Source organism: Chionomys nivalis, chromosome 5 (assembly GCF_950005125.1).
Source record: "Chionomys nivalis chromosome 5, mChiNiv1.1, whole genome shotgun sequence".
In the NCBI taxonomy this organism is placed as follows: Eukaryota; Metazoa; Chordata; class Mammalia; order Rodentia; family Cricetidae; genus Chionomys; species Chionomys nivalis.
The window spans coordinates 1,412,073-1,439,275 of record NC_080090.1 but is presented as its reverse complement, the minus strand read 5'-3'; the positions used below and the strand labels follow the sequence as shown (position 1 = coordinate 1,439,275).

General features: G+C 37.8%; 1 protein-coding gene across 7 annotated transcripts in view; it reads left to right on the top strand.

Annotated features, from left to right (window-relative positions):
• The window catches only part of Enah (ENAH actin regulator), a 128,784-nt gene that overhangs the window by 88,014 nt on the left and 13,567 nt on the right, over positions 1-27,203 (top strand). For 2 of the 7 annotated variants that reach the window (XM_057769426.1, XM_057769428.1), the window contains exons 4-12: positions 11,120-11,131; positions 11,543-11,627; positions 16,507-16,802; positions 17,829-18,653; positions 20,189-20,490; positions 21,502-21,647; positions 21,792-21,849; positions 22,644-22,692; positions 26,300-26,366. In XM_057769426.1, the coding sequence (XP_057625409.1) occupies positions 11,120-11,131; positions 11,543-11,627; positions 16,507-16,802; positions 17,829-18,653; positions 20,189-20,490; positions 21,502-21,647; positions 21,792-21,849; positions 22,644-22,692; positions 26,300-26,366 (1,840 nt within the window). Of the gene's footprint in view, positions 1-6,986; positions 7,044-11,119; positions 11,132-11,542; positions 11,628-16,506; positions 16,803-17,828; positions 18,654-20,188; positions 20,491-21,501; positions 21,648-21,791; positions 21,850-22,643; positions 22,693-26,299; positions 26,367-27,203 lie in introns of all 7 variants that reach the window. The other 5 variants (XM_057769427.1, XM_057769429.1, XM_057769431.1 and 2 more) reach the window with 3 other exon arrangements.

The window sequence follows — 27,203 nt, the reverse complement described above, 5'->3', positions numbered from 1 at the left end:
CTAACTTTAAATCTTCTTACTGCCTCAGATTCCAGAGTGCTGACATTTTAGGTCTTACTCAAGTATCCTGTTTCTGACTTCTGAGTTGGAATTTTAGGCAGGCCATCAAACCCACCTCAATCAATGTTTGATTCTGAGGACCCAAACTTCAGTCCTCACACTTGGGAGGCAAGTGCTTTAACCATTGAACCATCTCCTCAGCCCTAATATAACATATTTTTTAAAACACATTAAAACAAAGATACATTGTTATAATTACACTTGAGAGATAGTGGTATTTGGATTTTCAATTTTTGTGTTTGGGTGTAGGTGTGCTCTCAAGCCTGCTAGTCTGTAACATAGGAAGATAAGAGGACCCTGTGGGATCGGTTCTTTCCTTCAGACAGGCTTGCATGGTTGGGTGACAGGCACCTTTACTATCTTGCTAGCCCCGTGTAAACAGTTTTTAAATGTCATTTCAAATAATACATGTTAAAACTTTGTATTTAACTCTATGTAATAAGTCTCATGGTGTAAGCAGTTTATTTTAAACTTATTAAAACTTTTACAGTAAAGTTGTGTGTAGTTTTGAATTTCAAAAATCAATTTCAGGGGCTGGAGAGGTGGCTCAACGGTTAAGAGCATTGCGTGCTCTTCCAAAGGACCCGAGTTCGATTCCCAGCAACCACATGGTGGCTCACATCTGTAGTGAGGTCTAGTGTCCTCTTCTAGTAGGCATATATGCAAAACAGAGTGTTGCATCCATAATAAATAAATATTTAAAAAAATCAATTTCAAACTCTCATCATTTAGATTTTTTGCTGTCCTATGTTATTTTTGATAGAGGCTTCTGAGTAAGCAACTTATTTGAAATATAGTGAACTATTGTACAGAGAGAAAGAAGGGCACAGGCAGTATAGGGTTCTCATGGAAAAGGAGCCAGCTGACCTGTGTAGCTAGGACACTCCTGAATTTTGATGAGCTGTCCTGAATGGGTGTATGTATATTCAGAGGTTTGGGTTTTTTTTTATTTATGTGTATGTGTGAGTGTCTATATATGTGTGTATAGTTGCCCACGGAGGCCCACAGAAGGCGTCAGATCCCTTGGAGCTGGACTTACAGGCAGTTGTGAACTTCCTGATTTGGGTTTTAGGAATCTAACCTGGGTCCTCTGGAAGAGTAGCCAGTGTTTTTAACCATGGAGCCTTCTCTTCAACCCCATATTCATAGTTTTGACTTAAGGAATGTCTTTGGAAGCTGTGCTATCCAGTAAGACTCTGTCTCAAAAAAAAAAAAAAACATTTTCTTTGTATCAATTCCTTGTTTTTAAAGATTTATTTATTTATTTCGTTTAGTGTTCTGTCTGCATGTGTGCCTACAGGCCAGAAGAGGGCGCCAGATTTCATTACAGATGGTTGTGAGCCACCATGTGGTTGCTGGGAATTGAACTCAGGACCTCTGGAAGAACAATCTGTGCTCTTAACCTCTGAGCCTCTCTCCAGCTCTTTTGTTTCAATTCTTGCTGAAAAGTAGGCAAATTGATTTTTCTTAAGTGCATACGCACACTTTGGAGTTAGCATAGCGAATATATTATAAAACAAGAATAGTGTCACGGACCGGCTCAGGGGAGCCACTCAGACCGTGGGAGAAGCAAGGTCCTGGTAACAGGAAGGCACAAGTTCGGCGAATGACAGACAGACACAACACACAAGAGAGTGGTTGGAATCTGCTGCAAGTTTACTGAATTCATGTTTTCATTATATAGCATTCAAACAAAGAACAAATCAGGTCATGTATCATTGATTGGCACAGTATGAAAGCTTCTTTTAGTCACATCAGCGATATTTAAGAAAAGCATATTATCAGGGACAGGTGTTAGACATAAAACAACCTTAGAAGAGGAAATCTTGTCCTTGGGAATGTAAACCTCAGATAAGTGGTTTCATCTTATGAATAGAAAGTTTCTGTCTCATCACTATCATGGCCCTTCTTTCTAACCCTTTCCTTATCTCATCTAGTGACCAATTATACTTACTCAGTTCTCTGCACCTGCTGAAGTATACTTTTTAGTACCTTCTTATGCAGCAGACACTATGGGGGTTGGGATCTAGCAAGCCTATCCATAAAGTTCAAAGTATAATGTAACAGTCTTTGTCCATCAACATTAACCCATCTATTCCCTTGCTCATCATACACCCCGTGTATGACAAGGGTTCTTCTGTAGTCTTATACATTCCCATACTGTGCTTCCCTATCCCAGAGCTGTTCCTGAAGAGATAATCCTTGTCTTGTAGATATATAAAATATCATTATTATAAAAGAGATTGTACAAAGCCCATATCCCGCATAGCCAGCTAATCGAGAAATCTGTCTATGCCCCAAGGGCGGTCAATACCAGGCTGTCTGCCATTGAGCTCCAGGAAGCCTAGTACCATGGGACACATAGCTCCCATCTGGCATAATGACATATGTCATGTCACACAGACGACACTGGAGTTGGTGTGGCAGAATAGAAAAATGAAAATTATGGGAAAGGGAACAGAAGTGTTACTGTTTCTGTTTCTTTCTTCTCTGAGTATGTGCTAAACTTCTCAACACTGAATACTCCTAAGCAATCAGTCATCAAACAAGAACAATGTCAGTGAAGATAGGAGGGGAAATTAGGTTTCACAGACAGGCTTTGGAATTGGTTAATATGAGTAAAAGGGCCGGGCGGTGGTGGCGCACGCCTTTAATCCCAGCACTCGGGAGGCAGAGGCAGGCGGATCTCTGTGAGTTCAAGACCAGCCTGGTCTACAAGAGCTAGTTCCAGGACAGGCTCCAAAACCACAGAGAAACCCTGTCTCGAAAAACCAAAAAAAAAAAAAAGTAAAAGGGAAGAGATGTCAGAAGTTCTGTATTTCTATTGCAATTGAATAGATAATGCTGGTTGAAAGTCAACAGATGCTGCAATAATAAACTAAACATGCTACCACTGCAAATGTGTTGTCTTCTCTGAGTGTATACTTGACATCTTGAAGTGACAATGGGCAGAAAGGCATGAAAGATGTTGATGGACAGGTCTTGATCTGTGCTTAGGGAGAAGAACCCACAAAATGAATGAAGAGGTACAGCTTAGTGTTTAGAACATCAGGATATGACAGGATGGTAAATTATAGGCCCTTGAGCATCTAGTTGAGTTGACTCCTAAAGTTTCTTCAACTAGACACTAGAAACAGTCTGTAGTTCCTTGGTTAAAAATAAAGGAAAAATAAAAATAAAATCATGGTGAACAGAGGGGCCTGTACAGTGTATAAATGATCTGCAATTTATCTATTGTTTGCAGTCATTTTTCTTCTTTTTTGAAAAGTAAATGATAAAAAATACATTTGAAGCTGTAAGTTGAAGGATAATTACCTTCTGGTAGCAAAGGAGAGTAAGCTAAACACACACACAACCCTAGATTAAATACATGAGGGAGAGATGAGATGATGTTGGGTTTTCTGATATATGGTTATAACTACACAGTGCTCCATTTCTTGAGATAGATGATTTTCTTCTTTTTTTTTCTTTTCTTTTTTCTTTTTTGTTTTTGTTTTTGTTTTTTCGAGACAGGGTTTCTCTGTGGTTTTGGAGCCTGTCCTGGAACTAGCTCTGTAGACCAGGCTGGTCTCGAACTCGCAGAGATCCGCCTGCCTCTGCCTCCCGAGTGCTGGGATTAAAGGCGTGCGCCACCATCGCCCGGCTATGATTTTCTTTAATTAAACCTTTTTGTTTCGAAACAAAATTTGAAATAATGCTGTGAAAGTGTTTTAATAGTGCAATATTAGCCTAGTAGGGATGGCATACACCATGAATCCCAGCACTCAGGAGGCAGAGGCAGGTGGATCTCTGAGTTTGCGGCCATCCTAATCTACAAAGCAAGTTCCAGGATTGCCAGGGCCTACACAGAGAAGCTCTGTTTTGAAAAGCAAAAAAGCAACCATAAAGTGCCCATTGTTTTTCATGTCTCTGAACAGTGCCCGCAATCTGGAATTTGGTTATTTAAAGTTAAAATATAAATTACCTAATTTTCCCCTTTTTATTCCTCCCCGTAAGCCTTCAAACCCCCGTTCCCTTTCAAATGCATGGCTTTTTTTTTCCTTTAATCTTTATTTATTTATTTATTTATTTATTTATTTATTTATTTATTTATTTATTCCTTTTGAGACATGGCCTCTTTAATATAGCCCTGACAGTCCTGAGACTCGCTTTGTAGACCAGGCTGACTTAGAATTTACAGAGATCCTCCTGCCTCTGCCTCCTGAGTGTGAGGACTAAAGGTGTGTGTCACACCATATAAATATGTAAGTACAACCTGAATAGTTCGTTTCAGGGATTTACATACCTCCCTCCATTCTAATCTTCAGTTTCCAACAAACCTGCCTTTGCTTTCACTTCCTCCGGGTCAGGAAGGGCTCTGTGAAGTGCTGACCTTGAGCCCTGCCTCTCAAAGACCCAGCTTTTCAGGAAGGCAAATCAAATCCCTGCTAGTCTAAGCAAACATTATCTCCTTTAATCCTTAAAAATACAAAATACTGAGGTGAACAGTGTTCCCCTTACAAATTACCTTAAGACGTTAATAATAATAATAGAAAACACTAATTTCTTTTAAAGCCCAAATGTCCTGAGGGCCTGCTGTAGTAGTAATATGTAAAAGAAGATAAGACCATAGAGTGATATGGATCAAAGCTAGAAAGACTGATTTCTATTACAGAGTTCCTCAGTTAAAGTGTTTTTGTTTCCTTGTTTTTAAAAAAGAAAGAAATCAAATGATAGAAATATTAAAGGCGGGGGGCAAAGCCTGAAGGGTGTTTGTTTCAGAAATTACATTAAGAGACAAGATCAAAGGCCAAAGTAGTTGATAGAGGGTTATATTACTTTTAGAAACATAAAGATGTTAAAATTCTACATTCTTGATTAATTTTCATTGCTTTAGGTTTGTTTTCTTTTGCATTTCACCCAGGTTCCCTTGACCCTAAGATTTTATTGTATGGCTTGCTTTAAAAAAAAAAAAAAAGTGGGCTGGAGAGATGGCTCAGTGGTTAAGAGCATTGCCTGCTCTTCCAAAGGTCCTGAGTTCAATTCCCAGCAACCACATGGTGGCTCACAACCATCTGTAAAGAGGTCTGGCGCCCTCTTCTGGCCTTCAGGCATACAGACAGAATATTGTATACTTAATAAATAAATAAATATTTAAAAAAAGTGTCTTTTCATAGATAAATGCTAGCATTTATTACCAGTGTTAAACTGGTGATACTGAATTTACCTGTATAATCAATCTCAGATTTAGTAACGAAAGAGTTAATGGCATCAGAAGGAAGCAGGAAGCTATTAGCCTTATGCATATGATGTGATGAATAATTTAGTATCTTCGGGAAATGCAAGCTGCAGTAGAATTCTAGCAACCTTGCCAGAAGTAAATCAGTGTTGTACTCGTAACAGAAATAAGTCACCAGAAAGGAGATGCTGAAAGATGACAAGTGCAGGGACAGTGCTAGTAGTCCAGTTACGAGAAAAACTCGGGAGTCTTGGGTGGGAGCAGTCTGCAGTGACAGTGGTGCTGCATTCTGACCGTTGTCAGGTGACTTTCTGCTGAGATGACTGCTCGTGGGATGGGGCCGCTTCTTTGCTGTCAGAAACAAGATAATTTCTCAGGTTTTTCATGTGAGTTTTTAAATTGTCCTTCTGTTTTCCTCCCATTTAATATGGATTAAAGGGAAAAACCTGATAAGTAGGCATGCTTATTAATAAAGGTTCAGTGGAAATCATATTTATAAACACCGATGAAAAAGACTTTTATTATAAAGGAGTATAAATTTAAAATGTAATTATCGTAATTTTTCTGAAATGTTTATCTCCTTTAGCATGGTCTCATTAGCTTGTTCAGCTTGTCTTTGTGTGCCTGTGGTTATGTTATTACTCTTAAATATTGTGCATGCATTCTTGATAGATGGGTGGGTGGAAGTACTTAGCAAAGCTAGCATTATCAATTTTATTTTATTGCTCTTTGAAGTACCTACTGTATCTAATACTTTAAGATTTAATTGGATTATGTTGTCTAGTTTAAGATGATGAAAAGTTATTTTTATTTATTGCTAATTACCATATTAAGATAAACCTTTGGGTATAAATTGGTTTGGTTCTGATTTTTACTTAGCAGGAGTTGTCTTATTTAAAGAATATACTAAAGTACTGTCTTGTTTGCTTTAATATGCTCGTCCTTAAACCAACATGTATTTAAGCCATTAACTGTTTTCTTAGGTAGTACCCTTAAGAAAATCTTTTCCTTGCTGAAAAGAGTTTTTCTGAGAAATTATTATGTACCATTTGCACGTTGTTAATAGTAAGAAAAAAAATTTCTCATCCCAGTTTTTGATATTGTCTTGATTGGATAAAACATTCCTCTTTTCAGATATTACCACTTTCTCTTTGAGTTCTTCTTCCTAAAACAAATTTATGAACTTATTTCATTGATAAACTAAATTTTAATGTAAATCATTTAGGTTAATGGCTAGTTGTGGCCACTCAGAATTTTAGTAATTCATTTTCTCAAGTATGTTTTCATATCTAGGGAAATTTAGTAAAGTGTCTCTCTGTAAATCTCATTGATTATTGTTAAGTACAAAGTCATCTTAATTAAACTAATCTTACGTATTTCCCCTGAATTTTTTTTTGAATGCAGTTCTTCTAAATGGGAGGGTAGACCTCATGAAATTAATTCTATTGGCCATACATTTTAACTTTCTATACTTCATTTTCACTAACGTTTTAAAGAATACAGTCTTAAAATGCAGATTGCATTCTTTGATTGTATAACTCAGGAAATATTTAAGCTGTAAAATTATAAAGTTTCCAGAATGAGGATCTAGATAGGACGTATGTATGAATACATTTTGAACATTTCAAAGCACCTTTTAGTTAATGTGAAATTCTTCAGATGGCCCCATTGTCCTTCGAAGCTTCTAACACCGAGGTGTCTGTTGCAGCCCAGAGCAAGGTTACTGCTACCCAGGACAGCACTAATTTGCGATGTATTTTCTGTGGTAAGCAACATTATGTTTACATTACTTTTTCAAGCTGTGGTACATACGACTTGCACATTTCCATAACTTTTGTTTCCTAGGCCATAGTCTGGTTTGTGGTATCTGGGATATAAAGCAAGCTTCTGTTTTATGTTGTGATATTTGTTGTGGTTCATGTAGGTGGTTTTGAGTTGGCTTACTAGTGTGGAATTAGTTAGAAGTAGGGTCTTAGAATTCTTTGTTTACCTCTTCCAATATAAATGAGAGAAGTTTTTTAAATTTACTTTGGGAACTGACATTCAGTTTAATGTAAAAGAAAAAGGTATATGTATTTTTCATATGATTTGGATAATGTAAATGTACCTTATTTGAAAGGAGCTTTTTTTTTTTTTTTTTACCTTGAATGAATTCTAGGTGTGCATGTTGTACAGGAAGATGTAAGCTTATTTTTTTAATAGGTTGGTTTCAGATGACAACCTCTTCTATTTAGTAGGTTGGGTTTCTGTGGCTTAGAAGTGAATTTAGGCTTATAGATTATTTTCTGTCATATTCACTCTCATAAACATACATGTGTGTACATACATGTATTATTTGCATGGTTAAATTAGGTATGTCATTTAGCCACGCAGGTTGGTGCTGATAAATCATTTATATATATAAATTTATATATATAAATTTTGCACAAGAAATTGTTTATATAGATAAGTATGTAGATACATATTATTGTTTGAATTCTTTCATTTCTGTTTGGTTCTGAATCCTCCCATTTTGAAAATCCAAGTTTCAAAACTGTATTATTTGAACTTTTTATTGATTCACATATACCTTTTGACTCATATCTTGACTAGCTAGATGATTTCGTGAGATAAAACTGTAAGATGGTGTAAGCAAAAAAAAAAAAAATGAACTACTAGTTTAGTGTGTGTACTTTATCCATGTGACCCAGAATTTTTAGTGTAGTTTCTCAGTATTGTTGATATGTTTCTTTAAGGAAAATTCCTCTTTAAGTTGATGTGCTTACTGGTTTAGACAAGCATGCTATAAATAAGGAAAAAAAAAAAAGACGATTCTAATGTATCTCATGATCACCTAAGTTATATTTTGATTTGCTCCAGCTGATGGTCACACTAGTGAGCACCTAGTTTGACTTGTTATCAGTCTTTCCTCCCCTTTTCCAGACTCCAGCTTAGCACTGCAGATTGCTTATAATCTATCAATGACGTTGTTTCTGATCATGTCTTTTCTTAGGGTTTTCCTGGGCTTCTGTGAGCAATCACTGATACTTGTGTGGTTAGGCCTCTCTTCAGTTCATTTTGAAAACGCATTAATATTGTAACTTTGTGCTTGAGATCCATGTGTAGAGTGATAGCTTACCCCATTTTAAAGGGTTGGAAAAGTGATTTGACCTAATTAATAAAGGTGAATTTTTAAAACTTCTAAAATTACAGGTTAAAACAGATTTCCTTTATAACAGTCTTCAATTTGTGTACAATCTACAATCTGATTGCCAAGTTTAAGTTTGGTTGTATTATATATAATAGCACCTACTTGTATTTTAGTCCTGTGTTTTTAAATGGTCTGTGGCTAAATGTGAAACTAGATTTATGAGAATTAAATGGGGAGAGTAAGTGAAGTGTACTTTAACCAAAACTCAATAGGGGTTCATATCAGATTTCCATCATTTGTAGGATGCTTTTCAGCAACATTACCATGTTGTCTTTATTAGGAACAATAATAAACTTTGTTTTGCACCTTCTAGCTTGGACAAATTAGGACCCACCATTGCCTGGTTATAAAGCAAACCTTCAGGCAGTTGCCGTTCCTTCCTGTGGGAGGACTAGAGCACTATCACTCATACCTGCTCCTTGGTGGTTTCTCTTTCCCCTTCAAAAGATAGCTGATAACCTTCATACCATGCATGTTAAAATATTGTCATTTGCCTACTGAGATGGTTATGAAAGTACCTATTTTATATTTTATGAGAACACAGATACTCATTTAGGAATATAGCCTGTTTGAAAAAATAATATACATCCCAGAAAATACAGCCACTGATAGCCTTGCCTAACCTAGTTTCTGTTTTCTGTTGCTTGTGTGATACCTTTGATACAACTTACCAATTTTATAATCCATTAAAATGTTTGACAAGAAAAATATAATTATGTACCTCTAGTTCATAATATATCTAGAATTTTTATCTAATAACTATAGTATGTTTATAATTAAATTATGTTTAATTGCACATATATTTCATTATGCTAGTTTTTAATGCTAGTTTTTACAACTTGGCAATATTGATGAAGAAACAAAATAAGCAGATTAAATATAGATGACAAAAAAATGCCAAAGGGAGGGATTTTGAGAATGCCTGGGTAAACAAATGGCTCATGATCAGAAAGCTACGTAGCAAGGAATTGTAAGGGTTAGTCTTAGATCAGAATCCTCATTTTAAAAGGATCCCTTGAAATTCTTCTCATCTCATGTGCCAGGAATAAACTATAGTAAATTTCCCTATTCAGTTTGTTATAGTTTTGTTTTGTTGATAGTATGTAAGTATATATAGCCCAGGGTGAGCCTGAACTCAGAATTCTTCTATGGTTGCTGAGGTTACAGGCGTACACCACCACACTGGGCCCAGAGTTAGTTTTTTTAAAATAACTATAAATCGTTTGATAATGTCAAAAGGTTAAATTGAAATTTTAACATCTTTGACTTGAATTTATAGATTTCAGCTAAAACATAGATTTAACTCATTAATAGGATCATTGAGATACAATGCGTTTTCTAGATGTGAGCATGACAGATACTGACTTACAGTTGTTCCATTATTTATACTGGCTGAAGTTTTAACTTAAACAGTTAAAGAGTATTTTTTAAAAGTAAGCCTTAATGGTCTTTAAGTTGGCCTTGAAAAATGCTTTGATTTTATAGTTTTAAAATTAAAGTATGGGCATATAGATATACTTCCCCAATTTTATAGAGTCTCAAATTTATCCTTCCAACTCCTATGTCTCTCCACCTTCCTCTGAAAGGATCTTTTCTCTCTAAGTAGTAAGCATTAGAGTATAGCACAGTATGAGTTTTTTCAAAAAGTCATTGTGTTAATTTTCTAAACATTCTGTTTATTAGACAACAGTTATATTTTCATTTGTGTAAACATTTATGTGTGTGTTTGACTTTGAGTTTAAAACGTGTTTTTGTTTTTTCTTGTTAAATTACATGGGGTTTATTTTATATTTTATTTGGTTTGCAAAGTAGTAGACTTATCTAATGAAATATATTGCTGCAGTTGTCATTAATTTGTCATTAGAGGGCAAATTAAATGATTAATCTAAAAACATGTAAAGAGATGAAAAATTTAGTAGGTAAGTTCAGATCATTTTCCTGTTTTCTACACCTGGGAGGTGCCAGTGCTGTATTACATCCTGATCAACTTTTGCTTCCAGTTGTGGCGCTGCCCCACGAGGATAAAATAGCTACTTTCATGATCTTCACTCACAGATCACAGTAACATATCGTAGTTCACACAGCATTTATTTGCTTACTTTTTTATAGTAGTGCTCTACAAAACTCTGAGAATCCCTGCTAGGGGTTTTTGGTGGCACACTAGCAGTCAGAAACCCCTCAGAGAACGGGAGAAAACTTGTCATCACGTTCTTGCTTTACTGTTGTGGGTTTCAAGGTTGTTCTAGTTCAACCTTAGGTTAGTATCAGTCACTTAATTTTTATATCCAGTGACAATAAGATTTCCCATAATTTAGTGACAGTCTAAGATGCTAAAGACGGGTCTACATTATATGTAGTTGTGGGAGTGGATGGTCAGTGCTTTCTCATGTTGGTGTGAACAGTCTTCCCCTTCCCCCCGCCTTTCTTACCTCGAAAGTTGTTAAGATTACCTATAACATTAAAAATTGAGATAAATAGGTTAATACAGCGTATGGCAGTTTAGCAAATGTTTGTTTCTCCAGTAATAAAAATGCAATGCCACGAAACAGAAATGGCAGCTCAAGTTGGGCAAGTTTGATAAATGCATTAGCATGCTCCAGTTTGGTAATGAGGTTCTCATGCTCTCTCTCTCTCCTGTTTTTCATTTCCAGTGTTCTATTTAGGTGAGTTTTTTAATTCTGATTTTTCATTTAAGTTTTTCCTCTCCACCTCATGAACAATTTCCCCGAACAGAATGTCTCATTGTCTTAGAGAATGTCAAGCTCAGGTGCCTATTCGGGTGCTCATTGAACACTTGTTTTACTCAAGCTCTTCATATATATAAATGTTTATTTTTTTCCTTTATTGTTGGTGTTTTCCATTTGTTTCAAGTAAGCCTTCTGAAAATGATGATAATATTATGTTGCAGTCTTTCATTTGCTGTGTGTTATGTAAAGCTTATATTTTATTTTGCTAGACAAAAAGAAGATGCATTTTTAATATGTGATGGTTTTATGTTGTTCTCATGGTTTAATTTCCTCCATCCAGCTAGGTAGAATGGTAGCGCTCATCTGTAATGTTTCCCTTCCTTATAGGTCCAACATTGCCTAGACAAAATACACAACTACCTGCTCAAGTTCAAAATGGCCCGTCCCAAGAAGAGTTGGAAATCCAGAGAAGGTGAGTCTGTACAGTTACATTTCCTTCTTTGCAGCAGACCCAGAGGGCACTGACAATACATTATGTCCTTCAGTTCTTTGAAGTTAGGACTTCCATTTTATCTGCTTTTTTGTAAAAAGCGTACCTGTGATACATCTAAAAATACATTAAATAGACTTAGAATATAATAGTGTCTGTTCCCTTCAATCAGCCTTATTCTATTTTCTTTTTTTTTTTTGGTTTTTTTTCGAGACAGGGTTTCTCTGTGGTTTTGGAGCCTGTCCTGGAACTAGCTCTGTAGACCAGGCTGGTCTCGAACTCACAGAGATCCGCCTGCCTCTGCTTCCCAAGTGCTGGGATTAAAGGCGTGCGCCACCACCGCCCGGCTATTTTCAGTATCAGTGTGTGCCCCACACACATGTACCCATGCATGTAGAAGTCCAAGGGCAACATCAGGTATCTTCAATAGCTCTTTACATTTTTTCAGACAGTCTTTCACTGAACCCAGAGCAAGCTGATTGATCTAGACTGGATTTTCTAGTCAACTGTAGGGATTGTCTTCCCCACCTCTGGGATTACGGACTGGATTTTATACCATGGACTGAATTTTTTTTTTAATGTGTGATGAGGATTATACTAGAAGTAGGCTTGAAATTTAATACATTTTCATCTCTAAAATCGAGTGGATAATACTTCATTTCAGGGTGGATTTTTCTTTTTTTTTTTTTTTTTTTTTTTGGTTTTTCGAGACAGGGTTTCTCTGTGGTTTTGGAGCCTGTCCTGGAACTAGCTCTTGTAGACCAGGCTGGTCTCGAACTCACAGAGATCCGCCTGCCTCTGCCTCCCAAGTGCTGGGATTAAAGGCGTGCGCCACCACCGCCCGGCCTCAGGGTGGATTTTTCTGAATTAGCCAGCGTGTGTGTGTGTGTGTGTGTGTGTGTGTGTGTGTGTGTGTGTGTGTGTGTGTGTGCGTGCGTGCGCGCACACTCCCTCACCATTTCGGTAGGAAGTCATTCAGAGAGTTTTACGTGGGTTGGAGAGACTGCACATGGTTGAGAGCAGCAGTGCTCTTCCGGCACCCACATGGCACCTGATAGCCATCTCTAACTTTGGTTCTGACAGGGTCCAGTGTCTTCTTCTGGTCCCTCCATGTACTGCACAGACATTTACAGACAAAACACCCACTCATACATATAAAATAAAAATAGTATTGCTGTAGTCAAAGTGCTCTGACTTTATTATAGGCAGGTTGGAAAATGAGGAGTAGCCAGAGTGAGTAGAGTCAGGGCTGGAGTATAGCTTAGGGATAGAGCTCATGGAGGTTCAGTCCCCCATGCCAGCCTCCCAGAACATAGGAATTAAATAATTTGTCTAGTTGAAAAATAGTGACATATCAATTTGAAATGGCAAGAAGAAATATTTCTTATATTTTGGTTGTGAACCTAGCCTTAAATGGCTGAGCCATCTCTCCATCCCAAGAAGAAATGTTTCTGAGGTAATTGCTGTATTTAGAAACGTGAAATAACTGCAAGAATATTGAAAACTTAATTGATTCTGTGGGAAGAAACCAGCAGTGGTGAGCATTGGTAAGATGCATTGTCATGCTCTTTGACTTTTAAACTAGGCATTGCTTTTATAAGTTCATTTTTTTTGTAATCAGTATGAAATTAGTTGGCAAAATAAATGTTAAATGTTAAAGTAAATATTAAACCCTGTTGATATAATACCTTTATTATACCGTAATATAGTCTTTTACTCATGTGTCTGTCATTCATTAAATCAGTTTCTGGTTCTTATTCATTAATATTTGGCTACCTTGGCTATGATGGAGAAATATATTCTAAGAAACATGAGTCAGTCCTGTGCTCTCGACATAGAGGATAATTTAGTTAATATCTATAAATAGCTAGTAAATCATCACTACTAACTGAAAGTTATAAAAGGGGGCTAATAATCCCAGTAAGGAACTGAGGAACTGGAGCAATGAAAGTGTACAGCACTCCCATTATCCTTCAGAGGCAGAATGGACCAAGAGTTGATCAGATTTTGTTGTGAGTATTGACTCTTGTCACAGGAGCTTTGTGGCTTTAAAACTCAATTGTCTTTTTTAGAGTCTTCCTCCTCCTCCTCCTCCTCCTCCTCCTCCTCCTCCTCCTCCTCCTCCTCCTCCTCCTTCTCCTCCTCCTCCTCCTCTTTTTAAACTAATAGATTAAATGCCCACATTTTACAATAAAAAGTATGTGTGTTCACCATATGTGGTAGTGTATACCTTTGATCCCAGCATTTTGGAGATAGAAGTTAGTGGGTCAGTGTGAGTTCAGAGCTAGCTGGGGTTACATAGTGCTACCCTGTCTTGAATTGAAATCTATATTTACATAACCACCATTCAAGGTAATGATGAATAAAATATATCTTGACATTTTATTTATATTTTACATGCTTCCCAAGACTGTGTCTTAAGTAAACATAAACTAAGTGCATGTTTGTATGTGTATATATATTGATTTCATTGTGGGCCAGTTCTTTCAGTATCTGTTTGCATTTGGGGCCTGTTGTTTTGGAGGATAACACTTCAGTGATAGAAGTAAACTATACTTTATATTTTTACTCAATACATTAAAATACTTTAATGGCCATAATAGTATTCATTTATATTTATTTCTGGAAAAGGTATATAATCGTTTCTTCTAAACATTCAAATTATTTAAAATGTATGGCTAACTCAAAGAAAACAAACCTTTTGGAATTTTCTCCCTGGCCTGGAACTCAGACACGTGTGTTGTAGTAAAATCTATTAATGGCAGGTAATAGCAATTGATGTATATGACCTCTAGGAAAAAGGGCTATACCAACTTCCAGTATGCAAGCTAGTAATAATGATCCTGAGGAAAGCAAACTTCAAAATTTTAGAAACTACTAAAAAGATTTAGGGATGTCTTACTTGATAGATTAAAACATTATAGGCAGATTTGTAAGTCCTTCAGTTGAGGTAGGAATTATTCATGCTCACCAAGGATTTGTAAGGCAGAAAATTTGTGCTTCACGCTGTTTTTTTATCTACATATACATAGTCATCTTCTCAGTGAGCAGGCTTTCTTCAAACATCAGTCTCTTTTTTTTTTTTTTTTTGGTTTTTCGAGACAGGGTTTCTCTGTGGTTTTGGAGCCTGTCCTGGAACTAGCTCTTGTAGACCAGGCTGGCCTCGAACTCACAGAGATCCGCCTGCCTCTGCCTCCCGAGTGCTGGGATTAAAGGCGTGCGCCACCACCGCCCGGCAAACATCAGTCTCTTGAAGGTGTATCATCAACTTATTTGAGTTATCTGTCAGCAAATTTGAAAGTATTCCCCGGTATTGCACTTTTTTCCTTAGACACTCTTAACTTTTATAGATTTGGAGCCTTTAGAGATTGACAGGTAGAACAATCTTCTGAAGTCAATACATTGTCATTATAAATGTCTGTATTCAATGCTGCTTCCAGATTCACCACATCCATACCTATCTTACCTTTAATGACTACCAAACATTACTTACTCCGTGTGTTAAAACCATTGTGTTGCTTAGAGAAACAGATATTAACAGCTTTTTTTTTTTAATGCCCAGCAATCAGAATGGGTACAAATTGCTGTCAGAATACTTTGTAGCTCAGCTATGGACAGTGTTTATATAATGCTAGTATTACCGTGAATGTTCCTGAATATTGATTTAGCCAAGTTATTTCTTACAGCTGTGTGTGTGTGTGTGTGTGTGTGTGTGTGTGTGTGTGTGTGATGGTTGTTGTGGAAGGCTTTTGCCATTAAAAATGGAAATCAATCAGCTAAAATGGGAAATGGGTAAGGAAGTGTTAAGATGGTAAGATAATGTTTGTTCTGTTATAAGCTTGATATATACATATATGGTTTTGAGATAAATGAAAAGAGAAGCACAAAATGTAAACATCCTAAAACCTAATATTTTTTTCAAATTAGCAATGGTCACTTTTCTTTTTAAAAAATTTATTTTCATGCATGTGAGTGTTTTGCCTCGAGGCCAGAAGAGAGTGTTAGGTCTTCTGGAGCTGGAGTTACAGAACTGAAAATCAAACCCAGGTCGTCTGAAAGAGCAGCTAGTACTCAAACACTGAGCCATATCCCTAGCCCTTATTTAAAATTTTAATACAAACCTCACTTGAGTTTGTTTATTATATATACATTATTGAAAAAATTATCTTTTCTGTCTATAGTTTTAAAATTTATTATGTATACAGTGTTGTACCTGTACGCCAGGCTAAATTATATCCTGCACTGGAGACCGCTCAAACTCTTAAGGGCTAAGCAGGCTGTCCATGTGCTCATGGAAGTTAAAGAGGTTGGACTAAGGGTTTGCAGTAATTTTTCCAGTGTGCATTGTGTCAGAAAAAGCAGATTTCAGAGTTGTGGTGAGATGATACTGATTTGATTGAATTTCAAAATCTATGGGTGTGTTATTATAAAACAAAAGGTCTAGATGTATATACCAAAATGTTAACTATAGTTACCTATAGACATGAAATTTTAGTGATTTATAGTTTATTTCTTACTTAACTGGGTTTATTTTCTAGTCACCAAATGTTTATTCAGGTATAGCTACTATCATTGTTTTTCCTGAAGCTGTAACTTGTGCAGTTAGAAATGTTACATTTTTAAGAAAAAGATTACATTTTAAAATTATTTCATCATCTGATTAATATAATGATTTGGTGATTATAGTGGGAGGTTTATTTGCTACTCTCTATTCTCAAAAGCTGTGTTGATTGAACCCATGTGGCTCTTTTGAGAGTTTAGTTCCATTGGTATAAAATACAAGGTGTCTCTAAGGAGCCTGCCTTTGTGTGGAAATAGTGACCACGGGTTTTAGTTTTATTTATTCGATTTTTAATTTCAGGCAGCTGCAAGAACAGCAGCGACAGAAGGATCTGGAGAGGGAGAGGCTGGAGAGAGAAAGAATGGAGAGGGAGAGGCTGGAAAGAGAACGACTAGAAAGAGAGAGGCTAGAGAGGGAGCGCCTGGAACAAGAGCAGCTGGAGCGGCAGAGGCAGGAAAGGGAGCACATGGAGCGCCTGGAGAGGGAGCGGCTGGAGCGCCTGGAGAGGGAGCGGCAAGACCGGGAGCGCCTGGAGCAGCTGGAGCGCGAGCAAGTGGAGTGGGAGCGCGAGCGAGAGCGCAGAGTGTCCAATGCTGGTAAGAGTCTGCGCCTGAGCTGGGCAAGGATCTGTGCAGCCGAGAATTGTGATACTTCACATGTGCGTGCTGGGGAATAAGCAGTGCAGTTTGGAGTTAGGATAAGTACTTAGCAATTATTGCTTCAGTGTTTCTTTTATTGCTTAGAAACTAAAAGAAAGCTCTTGGGAATTTTTGTTTTGCCATTTTAATTCTTTTTGCTGCCCTAAAATTCAACTATAAAGTGTGAATGTTTTTATGCAAAGATTTTTTTATAATGATCTTGGAAGATATTTCCCTTGTGCTGTCAAAGTTATCACATACTCTACTATGCCGCATACAGCACCAAGTTAGCTTGGGTATAGTCAGGTTTCTGAAGGAAAAATTAAAATAGATGGAAGTATTCACTTAAAAGAACTGGTTATTTAAACATTTTCTGGTATTGTGAAAAAATAACAGTCAGGGATTTATCAAATGTCATAGAGTTAATGATATGGTTAAAGCTTAAGGTGTTGAGTATTTATCAGAGAACTTTAATCTTTCTGAGCTACATCAGAAGCCAGTGTGGGTTCAGATTGGCTAGTTGGTTAAGTTAATTCGTAGTTTTTCACTGCCTGATTGTCTGCAGTCACAGCTGAGAAGATAGAAATGTCCACAAGTAAGCACTAAGTTGGGTGTTCTTTCCATTTGTACTAAACATTTTGTCATGTTCGAAACAACTCAGTTTATTCTGCTGTTTGTAATAATTTTGATGCTGTTTTAGTGGACTAAATAAAAAAGTTAAGACTGTTACTGTCCTTTTCCTATAAAGGATAGAGTATTAATCCATATAGTTAAAAGAATATATTTCATCCTCTTTCGAATTTCAAAAATGTTGACAAGTTAAATTTTCTCAAGTGGAGACAATTATTTGCCTAATTTTCTGGTACTAACTATAGTCTACGTTTATACATTTTGTCTGATTGCTGGTTTTGTGGCTTCACTAGCTCCCTTTTTCTCTCTCCTTTTTTATCCTGTCTTTGCCGCTGCTTTCCACCTTATGTCCAGCTCCATCTTCAGACAGCTCCCTGTATAATGCTCCACTTCCTGAGTATTCCAGTTGCCAGCCTCCTTCAGCACCTCCTCCATCATATGCTAAAGTCATCTCAGCTCCAGTGTCAGATGCCACTCCTGATTACGCTGTAGTGACTGCTTTGCCACCTACTTCCACACCCCCTACACCACCACTGCGACACTCAGCGACACGTTTTGCAACATCTCTAGGTTCAGCCTTCCACCCTGTTCTTCCCCATTATGCTACAGTTCCTCGTCCTCTGAACAAAAACTCTCGACCTTCTTCTCCTGTGAACACACCCTCTTCTCAGCCTCCAGCTGCGAAGTCCTGTGCCTGGTCTACTTCCAATTTCTCGCCCCTCCCTCCATCTCCTCCGATAATGATTAGCAGTCCTCCTGGCAAAGCTACTGGCCCAAGGCCTGTCCTCCCCGTTTGTGTCTCCTCTCCTGTGCCCCAAATGCCTCCGTCACCGACAGCACCCAATGGGCTGCTGGACTCTGTAACATACCCAGTGTCTCCACCGCCTACCTCAGGGCCAGCAGCGCCGCCTCCTCCGCCACCGCCGCCTCCACCGCCACCGCCACCGCCGCCACTGCCTCCCCTCGCCTCACTCTCACACTGTGGATCACAGGCTTCTCCTCCTCCAGGCACCCCTCTTGCCTCAACTCCCTCATCCAAGCCCAGTGTTCTCCCTTCTCCCTCTGCAGCTGCCCCTGCCTCTGTGGAGACCCCTCTAAATCCTGAGCTGGGAGACTCCTCTGCTTCCGAGCCAGGCTTGCAGGCAGCCTCTCAGCCGGCCGAGACGCCAACCCCACAGGGTAAGGCTTCACTACTACTACTGGTCACTTCAGAGTAGTGTGTAGCAGTAACTGACTGCCTGGTAGAATGAATCAAATGGTTTTAATAATTGAGCATCTCTTTACCAAAGTACTTACGTGGGGTTTTATTTTATTTTTAAAAAAATTGAAGGCATTTTTTTTGTACTGGGACCTTAATTGTATATAGGAATTTAGTATGGGAGATATCCATATTAGACTTAGGTTTTTGGATCTTTTGCAGTAAGAGTTGTAGAAGGTGCTTTCTAATATTTAGGGACCCCTATACAAATACGTTTATTTTAAACTTGGCTAGGAAAACTTGACTGGTCATCTTCCATGCAGTAAATAGGAGATCTAAATACTTCCTGGAGAGTTGGAGGTCTATTTAATAGATAGATCATCCCAGAGCTTGCCTTGGGGCACTTCTGCTCTAAGACGTGCTGATTTAGATGTTTAGAGTGGGTAACCTCTGGGCTGGGGGCAGAAGGAGAGGATTGGCAGGCTTGGTGTGTACCCCAAAAGATTCCACAGGCCAGATTGCAAGTAGTGGTATAAGGGCAAACAGAGGGTCCTTAAAGGTTTGTCCCAAACACAAGCTGTGCTGCATGACAGCAAGGAAGGGACCTTAGAGCTGTAAGTGTGGAGGATGTACATAAAATTCCCCCAGTTCTGTGAGAGGAAACATTGTGACCCTGCTTTTTGTTGTTGTTTATGTAAGTATACAATGTAGTGAGGATGCCAAAAACAACTTCATGCTTAAAAACAATGTTACAATCTAGATTTAAAAATAACTCCCTTTGTTAAACACGACCTTTTTGATGATGTTTTATCAGATTTTACTAAAAGGTGGCTCAAATTAGAATATGCGTAATTTACTATCTGATTGACATCTGATCAGAAGGCACACACAGCCTGACAAGGCTAACTATCCTGCTGTGACTCAACTCAATCTGCAGGATAGGACAGCTTACCTCCAGCCTTTTATTTCTGTTTGTATGCCTGTTCAAGCCTCAGAAGTGACAACTACTACCCAGTGTGCAAACTCAGTTCCTTCTTCTTTACAAAAACAAAAATTAGCCTTTTAAGCCTTATCAGTAAATAAATACCTTTTTGTTATCATAATCAAGTATATTGTCTCAGCATCTAAGGTTTTACATGGATTATCTTGGGTCTGTTATCTTGGGCAGTACTAATTGCGTGGGCGTGTGTGTGTGTGTGTGTGTGTGTGTGTGTGTGTGTAAAATTGCATATCTCTCTAATAATATAAGCATTTGTTTTCAAATCCCTTGAGGGGGTCTCATTGTTTCTGTTACTAAAGGTCAAATATTAAATGGTTGTGTAAATACTTTGGCTTTCAAATCATATCTTTTGTTAAAAAACTAGTCTAGATTTTAAGTATAATGATAAATTAATGTCTTATATACAGTGTCTGAGTCAACTTACTTTAGAATGTCATTCTATATATTTTCCCTTGTAAAATACAATGATATATTAGCTCTGTTGTTGATGATTGTCTTAACTTTTTTTCCTCTCAGGCCTTGTCTTGGGACCACCTGCACCTCCACCACCTCCACCCCTCCCACCAGGCCCTAACCACACCTCAGCACTCCCTCCTCCCCCTGGACCTCCTCCACCACCTCCACTTCCATCCACTGGGCCTCCTCCACCGCCTCCCCCACCCCCTCTTCCTAACCAAGTTCCTCCCCCTCCTCCTCCACCTCCTGCCCCTCCCCTCCCTGCATCTGGATTTTTCTCTGGATCCATGTCAGAAGACAATCGCCCTTTAACTGGACTCGCAGCTGCAATCGCAGGAGCAAAACTTAGGAAAGTGTCTCGGGTAAATTACCAAATTACTGAACTTTTAAATGTGTGTCTTGTTTCTAAATGTCTAAAAACGTGAAATTACTGTATTATGCTGGTATAAACCCTGTTATTAACTTCATTGATTAAAAACCAACATAATTTAAAATTTTAGAAAAGGTGTAAGGGTAGTATAAAGAGTGTGACCTCATCATCTCTAGATTCACTAGTTAACCCTTAACCACTATTTGCCTCTTCTTTTCTTTGCGTATATCACCTTTATCACACAGTTTCTAATCTGAATGATTTGAGAGTAAGTCAGAAACACCATGTTCTTATTTTTCTATCTCAGTGTAAATTTGAAGGGAGGGTAGGTAATAATTTTTATGGCATTTTTTCTAGTTCAAGATCATTTGTTAAATTTAATTATAATGGGGGGCTGGAGAGAGGGCTCAGTGGTTAAGAGCACCGCCTGCTCTTCCAAAGGTCCTGAGTTCAATTTCCAGCAACCACATGGTGACTCACAAGCATCTGTAATGAGATCTGTGCCCTCTTCTGGCCTGTAGGCAGAGTACTGAGAATACTGTATACATTAATAAATAAATAAATCTTAAAGAAAAATACTTGTTCATAAAAAAATTTTAATTATAATGTCTCTTATTTTAATCTGTGACAATTCCTCAATCTTTATTACCCTTTAAAAACACTATAAACTTTTTTTTCTATAATTACCTGAGTTTGATTTATCATATTTCTTCCTCTGTTGGATTCAGATTATGTATTTGGGATGAGGAAAAAATTACCATTAGGATTATGTCTTTTTCAGTGCATCATTTGGAAAATCAGTACTGTTTTTCCCCATTATTGGTGGTCTTAACTTTATAGAATTCCTATTGACATATAAAGTCAGTGTTACTCACTATTGGTTCTTCAAATTTTAAAAAAAATGTACTTTTTTAAATCAATAATGATGTGTTCCTCTGTTTTGAATGTGTTAATAAGCATTATTATCTACATAGGAAATTATTCTGTGTGTGTTCTCATTAAGGTGGAGGATGGCTCTTTCCCAAGTGGAGGGGGTACTGTAGGTGTGAACTTGGCCTCATCCAAAGGAGATGCTGGTCGTGGGAATGGACCCCTTCCTCTAGGGGGGAGTGGCTTAATGGAAGAGATGAGTGCCCTGCTGGCCAGGAGGTGAGATTTTATTGTAGTGGGTATGTCCAGAATCAAAAACACTTTGATAATTTTGTCCTCTTCCCTCTTAGAACAAGAATAGTTAGGCAGACAGGCAGACAAAGATAGGTGATATAAAAATTTTTAATCAATTTGCCTTTCCAGGAGAAGAATTGCTGAAAAGGGGTCAACAATAGAAACAGAACAAAAAGAAGACAAAAGTGTAAGTGAATATAAAATCTCTGTGCCTTCAGGTGTGGAACTCAAGCCTAGCTCATTAAAGACTCATATAATCTGAACTTAATTATATAATCTGAACTTAATTCTTTTGAGCTTATTTGCTTATTTTATTTATAACTGTACAAGTATTAAAAATGGCTTGAGTGTTATGTATAAAATTTTAATCTCATTCTTAGTGAATTGAGTTGAATATGAAGAGTTGTGGGAAAAGTACCGAAGTTCAAATATATAAAGTTAATTCTGTTCTTATACCCACCATTAAATGAGTGAATGGATTCTTGCAAGTTTTCTAATCCGTTAGGCTTCTCAATTTCTTTGTGTTAATGTAAGATTAAAGAATTATATTAGATCAGCAGTTTATGCATCACCCTTAGGAGCCCTGGGTTTATTAGCTGTGCCCCCTAGGATTGTACCTTCATATCCTATTCCACATTTCAGCTGGGTGAGTATCTCCAGCCTGTTCTGTATGTGCCATTCAACACAGCCATGATTGTTTTCTCTGTGCCGTCTGGCCTCCTTTCATAACACTTCTCAAATCCACCTCGTGTCCGGTTCCTAGCGTTGGCTAGAGCGGGCTCTCAGAGCTTAGCAAAGAAGGAGCTTTGTGAAGACAGTAGAGGGAAGACTGAAAGGAAAAGAGGGAAGCAGTGTAAGCCAGAATGGAAGGAAAACGAGGAAGATGGCAGAGAGGATATGGGAGGAGAGCTTGGAAACCTAGCTGTAGAGACTAGTGTTTCTGGTGATGTGATCTTCATGTGACTGTTTCTGTATATTTAGGAAGATTCAGAACCTATAACTTCCAAGGCCTCTACAACAAGTACACCTGGTAAGTTCAGCAGAAAACTCCTAAACACTAGTACTGTCCAAGTAAAGTCTCTTTTCCCATGTTTGGACTGACCAATTGACTACTTGCTCATCAAAAATGTTAAAGTGCCTTCTGTACATTTGAAGGCTTTGATCTTTTTTCTGCCTTTTGTGATTTCAGGAGTCAATGCTTTTCTTCCCGAAACTGAAATCTGTTAAATTCAACATTTTGCTGATGCTATATTGGCAAATACCTTAATATACATGTTCATGTGTATGTTTATAGATTGAGATTATTCATTACAGTTTTAAACAGTTTTAAAAGAAGAAATGAAATGCACGTTAGGTAGCATATTTCAAGAACATTCTCAGTTGAGGAAACAAACTCTCCCCTTTTCTTTTTTCCCCCTCCGAGACAAGGTTTCTCTGTAGCTTTGGAGACCAGACTGGCCTTGACCTCATAGAGCCTCCCAAGTGCTGGGATTAAAGACATGCGCCACCACTGCCAGGCTCAAACTCTCCATTTCTATGCAGCCATTGACTGCTAGTATCTCTTTGTCTAAGGGTTGTGCCACATGGAATATCCCATGTCTGTTTTGACGTGTCAACTGATGGTGTTGCTGTGCTAGTCTTGTTCGAGCAACCATGTTGTTGAGATGTCCTGGCTAGAGCTTCCCTGTCATGTCTACACATGCATTCGGCCTGGTCCTCTGACTCTTCTTAGAAGCTTCTCATCTTCTCATCTGTGATTTTCCTGAACTTTAGGTATAGGAGTTATATAGCAGATTATTAGCTAGGATTGGCACCAAACAAACCAGTCACTTACTCTGTGCATAGTTGTGGATCCTTGTTACAGTCTCCATCTGTTGGGGGGGAGAAAGGTGACAGCTATATTTATCTGTAGCTATAAAGAATAATAGTATATAGTTAGAAATGATATCAGTGTAGGAAAATGACAGTAGTGCTGGTTTTCCTCTCAGGACATTTTCCCACTCTAAAAAAAAATCTTTTTGAAGTTGGCTATTTCTATCGTTAACATTGTGACCCCATGAACTAATTTTCCACAATGCATCTTGGTTTTTCTCTAAATGGGACTTGGTACATTATCTTTATTTAAAAAATCCAACTGTTTTTAACCCACACATATGAAATCAGGAATTCATTTAGAAAGGTTTAGAGCTTCTTTTTCATTTGTTTCATTCAATTCTTAAGATTGGCATTGTAGCCAGGCGGTGGTGGCACACACCTTTAATCACAGCACTTGGAAAGCAGAGGCAAGTGGATTTCTTTGAGTTCGAGGTCAACTTGGTCTATAAATCAAGTTCCAGGACAGCCAGAGCTACACAGAGAAACCCTTTCTCAAAAAACAACAACAAAAAGACATCGCATTAAAACATTTAATGAGCCAAAAATGGGTGAGAGATTTAAAAACGCTCTTGGCTTTCCAACATCGGGTTTCTCTGTAGCTGTGGAGCTTGTTCTGGAACTCGCTCTGTAGCCCAGACTGGCCTCAGATTCACAGAGATCCACCTGCCCCCTGAGTTCTCAGTGGTGGCCTGTGCCACCAATGCCTGGCAATATTTAAAGCCTCTTAAAGCACAAAATCTCATGAAATGTTAAATGCAACTGTGTCAGCTGTGTTAGAGGGAATGACATATCAAGTCACCTGGGCTATCTTTGGCGAGAATGATGTTTCCTTCTGTATTGTAGCGTGTTTAGCTAGCTGAAACTACCACATTAACATATTGTGAACAGAGGTGTGGTGTTAAAGTTGAGTAAGAGAAAACTAGGAAATGACAAGTTGACTTACCAGAGATTCTTGGGGAAAAGCAAATGTTAAAAGACCTGGTTCAATTTCCAGCACCCACATGGCAGCTCATAACTGTCTGCAACTCCAGTTCCAGGGGATCTGACACCTTTACACCAATGCACATAAAATAAAATTGAAAAGACTGTTAGGGAAAGATAAGTAATAGATTTGGATTTTATCTTGCAAGTATTTGTGTTGATGTGTAAGTCAGTAAAACTCTTTGGGAGCCCTTTAAGTTGGCTTTTGTCAGCCTTGTCATTGTGGAGCTGGGGAAGACTGAGTTAAGAAAACCAGTTGGGGGCTGGAGAGACCGCTCAGCGGTTAAGAGCATTGACTGCTCTTCCAAAGGTCCTGAGTTCAATTCCCAGCAATCACATGGTGGCTCACAACCATCTGTAATGAGGTCTGTTGCCCTCTTCTGGCCTTCAGGCATACACACAGACAGAATATTGTATACATAGTAAATAAATAAATATTTTTTTAAAAAAGAAAACCAGTTGGGAAATCTGCTGGAGCCAGTGGAGTAGTAGCTGGTAGAGGTGACACACTTTTAATTCCAGCACTCTGGGAGCAGAGGCAGACAGATCTCTGAATTCAAGGCCAGTTTGGTCTGCAGAGCAAGTTCCAGGACAGCCAGGATTGTTACACAGAGAAGCCCCTTTAAAAAAAAAAAGTTTGACTGGGTAAAAGTTAAACTCTTACCTGAAATATCAGCATTTAGCAGACTTGAGACAACAGTATTGCCACAAATTTGAGTCCAGCCTGGATTATATAAACAATTCTAGATTACCTTGAATTACAGTGTGAGACTGTCAAAAAAAAACCAGACAAACAAAAAAGAGATTAATGGATTCTCCCTCCTCTTCTGTTGAGGTAGTGTTTGCACTCCATCTACCAGCGATTACTTTCATCCTTCCCCCTGCGTCGTCTTTGATAAGTGTCTCAGTGGCTCTTCCCCTCCCTTTCTGCTCTGTCTTCCATCCTCTATTACTTGGATTAGTGTGTTGGATGTAGTTCTTATTCCATCCATCTTGGCCTCCTGGTTTGTTGATGTTCCCTTATTAACTGCTGACTGACAGAGTGCCTTAGCTATAAAGGAAGAATTAAATATTGACCAAGTAAAGGAAAATCAATGGCAACTTTTAGGTTCTTCCCTAGGTGCCTTTAACAGTTCATAGCCCAAAGCAGGCATCAAGGGAGTTTTAATTTAGTTTTGCATACAGTTCAAAGAGACTTTAAAGCTTTCTCCTGAGTGAAGATGTACAGAAGCCACTGAGGGGAAACATTAGAAAACACATCACAGATTGAACATTTTATTTACTATCGAACAAAAAGTTTAGTACATTTGAATTTATTGGATTCGAGTGTAAATTGTGTTGATTAGTAAAAGGCCATTATCATGTTATTGCCACTATCATTTGGATTACTTATGTTATTGCTGCTATCATTTGGATTATTTAGATTTTATAATAGAAGGGGTTTCAAGGAAACTTTTAATTTCTTCTCACTTTTTTGTTTTGTTTTGATTTGATTTTAGTTTTTTGGACAAGGTCTTACTATGTAGTCTTGGCTCCTTGGAACTCACTGTGAAGACCAGACTAGCCTCAAACTCAGAGCTCTTTCCGTCTCTACTTCCTGAATATCCATTTAAGTTCTAAAAATCATAAAATTTAGAGTCCTTTGTGTTCAGAATTTATATTTGGTATATGTATTATTACAGTGTCCATAGAATGATAGTTCTTTTGTGTCTTGTTTTGCAATGATTCTAGAAGGATCTGAGGTGTGTTCGTTTAATAACACTTGTTTCTTATTTTTGAAGAACCAGCTAGAAAACCTTGGGAGAGAACAAACACAATGAATGGCAGTAAGTCACCTGTCATCTCCAGGTATTGATCTTTTTCTAAGATTTATATTACATGCTTGTCTAAAAAGAAGTTAATACATTTTTATCATAGAAAACTTTTGGTTGTACAAAGGAAAAAAGGCACCTATGATGCATATATTGAACAACCACTAAATTTATATTTTTGCTACTCCTGATTATCTGATAAATTCTGCTGACATGTTTGTTAATCAGATTTATTGATATTTTAGGATAGTTTATCCCTTTTAACTTGTTTTTTTTTAATTCAAATTAAAAGAAAAAAACAGTGTAGCAAATATTAAAATACAACTACCACCCAAACTTAGCAGTTACATGTCTTATGTCATTGCATCAGTATTTTTGCCTCTTAATAGTTTGAAAGAAACTTGCAAGTAAGTGATGTTTTAACCCAAATACTTTGACAGTCTCTCAAAGAACCCAGGACATCTCCACATAACCAAAATAGAATTACTGCCCCCACAGCAATTAAACGTTGAACGGTAATGGAAATCTGATATAGCATTGACCAATAATGCCCCATCAGTCTTTATATAGTTTTAAAATACAGTACCAATCTGCTGTATCTCTTCAGAACTTCTAACTGTGGCCTGGAGAAGTGGCTCAGTGGTCGCTCTACTGAACCCAGGTTCAAGTCCTAGCACCCACATGGTAGCTTCCTGGGGATCCAATGCTGTTTTCTGGCTTGTGAAGGCACTGTAGTCACATGTAGACATATGTATAGGCAAAATAACCATTTGCATATAATTTAAAATTATATAATTTAGGTGTGGTGGTACAAACTTTTTAATTTCAACATTCATGATGCAGAGACAAGTAGATCTCTGAGTTTAAGGCCAAT